The sequence below is a fragment of the Helianthus annuus genome, chromosome 2 (assembly GCF_002127325.2).
Source record: "Helianthus annuus cultivar XRQ/B chromosome 2, HanXRQr2.0-SUNRISE, whole genome shotgun sequence".
NCBI classification, from domain to species: Eukaryota; Viridiplantae; Streptophyta; class Magnoliopsida; order Asterales; family Asteraceae; genus Helianthus; species Helianthus annuus.
Window position 1 is genome coordinate 105,171,881 of NC_035434.2, and position 4,386 is coordinate 105,176,266.

Sequence of the window (4,386 nt, forward strand, 5' to 3'; positions counted from 1 at the left end):
TTTATGATATGGACGATTGAACAATGGTTTATGACATGAACGATTGAACGATGGTTTATAACATGAACAAATTGAACGATTTGAGTGATTGGTTTTGATGACACGAACGATTGATAACACAGACGAGTTGGACGATTTTGAATGATTGGTTTATGTTAAGTGATTAGATAACGGGACGGGTGTAATGTGATAAAAGCATGGTAGATACGCCGCTTGTACTTCTTATACATAAGTGTTTTTATCATATTACATTTTGTGGCGTTATTTAGTTCACTTGGATAAATGATTTCAAACGATGTCACGCAACGATGTTTACTAAATGATATAAACCATACAAGTTTTCTCACGAGACGATTTACAATTTGGTTTACAAAAGAAAATGTTTTGGTCAAGATTCATGGCAACGAGGTTTTCTTAAACATATAACCAACTTGTTTTAGTTGGTTACTTATATTGCAATAGTAAACACTTTTCGATACAAGGTAGTCGTACGAGGTATTGCAATATGTACACAAGCCATGAATTTGACATACTCACAAAACCTATGTACTCGCCGGCATTTTATGCTGACTTTATTTTCACATATGTTTCAGGTGCAATTGTTTGACGATTATGATGATCATGATGCAAAACATAGGATGGACGCGGCCTTAGTGACTTTAAAACTGAAAGACAATTGTTTGTATTTAATTGGTTTGCATCAAAACAACGAGTCTATTAATGAAATAAAACGAAACTTCAAATACCATGTGTTGTGAAACAATGATTTTGTGACACGACTCCCCGGCTTTTCCGCCGCGATTTGTTGTATTACGCGTTCGGGGTATTACATTATCATTACTCTTTTTCAAATTTTCTTGAATGTGAGTCCTGACTTACGAAGATTTTCCAAATTTGTTTAAGCTTCCATGAAGTTCAACAATATTGGCTTGTGCATCAGCCAATTTCGTGCACTTTTCAGAAAATTAGTCTTATCTTTCACAGTTTCACGAGCCAAATCAATGATCTGTAACATTTCATTGACTTTGCTTGTTAAATTTCTGATTTCTTGAAAGTTCGATTTGATTTTATTTAAACAATTGACTCCCTTTTTATCAAAATAGCATTTGACTCTTTTACCTTCGCTAGATCAGCTAACAAAATTTTGTTTTGTTCCAATAGCCTATCCACTTTTCCTTTTTGTTTAGTGCAATTATAACAAACATGACTTGCAGAATCTAATTGTACATGTACTTCTTCTGTAAGCTCATCTGCATCCTCCATGCAAACTGTAACTCATGCGTCCTTTACCTTCATTGTCTCTTTATCATCTTCCTTCTTCTATTCTACCTCAGCATCTGCTTCTCCAATCTTCATAGTTGCAATCTCAGCTACACATGCTTGATTACATGTACTCTGTTTTGAAGAATTCTAATAACTTTTTTCTAAAGCTTCCCACAGCTCTCCAGAAGACCCATACATGTTACAAATGTTTTATATTTCAAATGGCAGAGACTTCTGTATCGCTTCTAAAGCTTTCTTCTCTTCATCATACATACGTTTATCAGATTCTTGCATCATCTTGTACTTAGTCACTTTAATTCTTCAATCAACCTCATGGGTAGAAGGAATATAACCATCCATGATACAACTCCACATTCTAGTATCTTCGCTTTTCACAAATACCTCAAATTTCTCTTTCCAATCAGCATATTGCGAAACTTGCATCAGTTGTAGCGGAACATTTACAGTTGCATCTTTATATTCCATTTTACCCAATCTAAACACGCAGCTAAGGTATCAAATGGATTTTGGTAAACCTGATTCAAAATCCAAATCAAACCTCTCAATAGGCCCTTTCAGAATTTTATATCAAAACCCGGTTCACTAAAACGATAAAAAATGTCCGAAAAATGTAATCACCAAATTTTACGGGCAAACTCATCTCGTTACCGCGAACAAAAAATGCCTTTTTTTAAATCGGTCCACACTCCACAATCATTATAACACTTTAAACTATGAAAGAATGTTAAACTCAGGCATCAACTCCTCTTGGTAAACTCAGACATACACTCATCTGATAAAGTCGGACATACACTCGAAGCTCATAAACTCGGACCATGATCATCATGATAAAATTGGACTCCTTAGATCTTTGATAAGTTCGGACTCCTCACTAGATCCCATAAACTCGGACACATATTGTCTTGACAAACTCGGAACAATGTAATCCCAATAAGTTCTGAATCTCAAATCCGCATCACTTGAATAAGTTCGGAATTTTCAAACTCCCACCTTTAATTCAGAAGAAACAATAAATTTGGAAATGTTATAACCAAATCTGGACACTATCAACCTCGGACACTTGAATTTATACCCGGAACCTTATATCCGGAAACTTGAAATAAACCCGGAACCTTGAATTAAATCGGAAAAAAAGGTTAACTCAGAAAAAAAATTGATTAACTCGGATAAATTAAGTTGAAGTATATCCGGAGATGTCTATAACTTCAGAACACTTAATTAACTCGGAAAATTGTAATAAATCCGGAACCCTGTGATACCTTCTATAAATCCGGGTTGCTTATAAACTTCTAAATATCCAGATTTCTTATGAACTACAATAAATCTGGAACGCTTATAAACCCTGAATAACTCAAATGATATATAAATTAGGAAATTTGTATTGTCTGTTATATTCAGAGAATGATTAACGTCGGAAAGCTACAAATTTGGACCAATATTAAACTCGGACAAAGCCTGCTAACCCAGAACTCAGTTAATCCGAAGTATTATACAAACTCGGAGTACTCAGTATCCCGGAATAGTATCCGTAATTCCTAAATTTTGTGTTTTTGGCAAATCGCAAAACAGTGACTTCATTGTAATGTGAGTTTACCCACAAACTTAGGAAACCCTAAAAACCAAAGATGAAAAACGGCATCAAACCTTCTTCAACCAAAACTTAAAACCTGTATATCAATCTCTAATAACCTACGTATAATTATAATATTGTGTAAATATATTGTTTCCATAGTTTGTGGCCATCAGTTTGTAAACACCCTAAATGTAGGGAGGTAAGGGCTCTATATATTGTGAATGATAAACACAGGGGAGGACACGATCCATATTAAATTATTATACCATTGTTATCATGGTATCAAGAGTCCAGGTCACCCTCTGATCTTGTTCGTCCCTCACTCAATCAATCTTATTTCACATACAATCCTCCTCTTCTTCTATCTCTCATGATGGAACCAAAACTCCATCCTGCTACCACTATCTCAAATATTAAAACCCTTATCCCCATCACTTTGGAGATGGAGACCGGGCAATACACTTCATGGTGTGAACTCTTCTGGATCCATTGTCGAACATGTCTCGTACTGGATCATCTCAGTCCCAAATCTGAACCAGCCGCTGAACCCACATCTTCCTCTAAATCGGTTGACAAAGATAATGATAAGGACGCTACCAAAGACAAAGACGCTCTGACATCCGATTACACATGGGATCGTCTCGATGCAATCATACTACAATGGATATAGGTACGATCTCTAATGATTTCCTACATACAATCCTAAAACCAAACTCAACAGCCTGCGAAGCTTGGACGGCGATTGAGAACATTTTCCAAGATAACATGAGCTCTCGAGCCCTTCAACTTCGCCACAAATTTACCAACACCCGGCTTGAAGGCTTTTCTAATATATTCGCATATTGCCAGCAATTGAAGATACTCGCCGATCAACTCGCCAATGTCGGTGCCCCGGTCGGCAACACTCAGTTGGTACTTCAATTAATCTCCGGACTAAATGAACAGTATGAAGGTATCACAACCATCATTCAACAACATGACCTGTTACCTACCTTTTATGAAGCTCGGTCGAAGCTTATACTGGTTGAATCGCGAAAGGCGGAGCAAGCTCTTCATGTCGCCAAGGATGCCGGAACGGCGCTTAACGTTACCACTACTAAACAACTAGCAACCCAACAAGAATCCAATGACTATCAGTCGGACGGTTTGTCGGAGAGAGGCCGTGGCCGGGGAAGGTCCAGAGGATGAGGTGGCAGAGGCCGCGGATATGATAATCGAGGTAGGAGCGGACCAGCAACAAGTTTCAACAAAATCAGTGGAGCACAAATGGTTCATGGGTCCCTTCGTCTAATGTTTCTAATACACAATGGGCTCCAAATGGCTCTTGGGCTGCTTCTTACAATAATCAGTGGCCCACATGGGCCTCTCCCCCATGTCCATACCCAACAGTAAATCAGCGGTCCAACTTCAGTGGCAGTAATGGGGTTCTTGGTCCCTGACCCTCTCAAGCCCATCATGCTACGTACGCTCTTACTGACATAGACCAGGCTATATACACCATATCGCTTAATCAATCGGACCCGACACTC

The 4,386-nt window shown here is 38.0% G+C and overlaps 1 protein-coding gene across 1 annotated transcript; it reads left to right on the forward strand.

The window, feature by feature from the left end:
• The first annotated feature begins 3,517 nt into the window (after positions 1 to 3,517).
• LOC110893615 lies at positions 3,518 to 4,045 on the forward strand. The gene has a single exon (XM_022140711.1). The coding sequence runs from the start codon at positions 3,518 to 3,520 to the stop codon at positions 4,043 to 4,045; it is 528 nt and encodes a 175-aa protein (XP_021996403.1).
• The last annotated feature ends 341 nt before the right edge of the window (positions 4,046 to 4,386 follow it).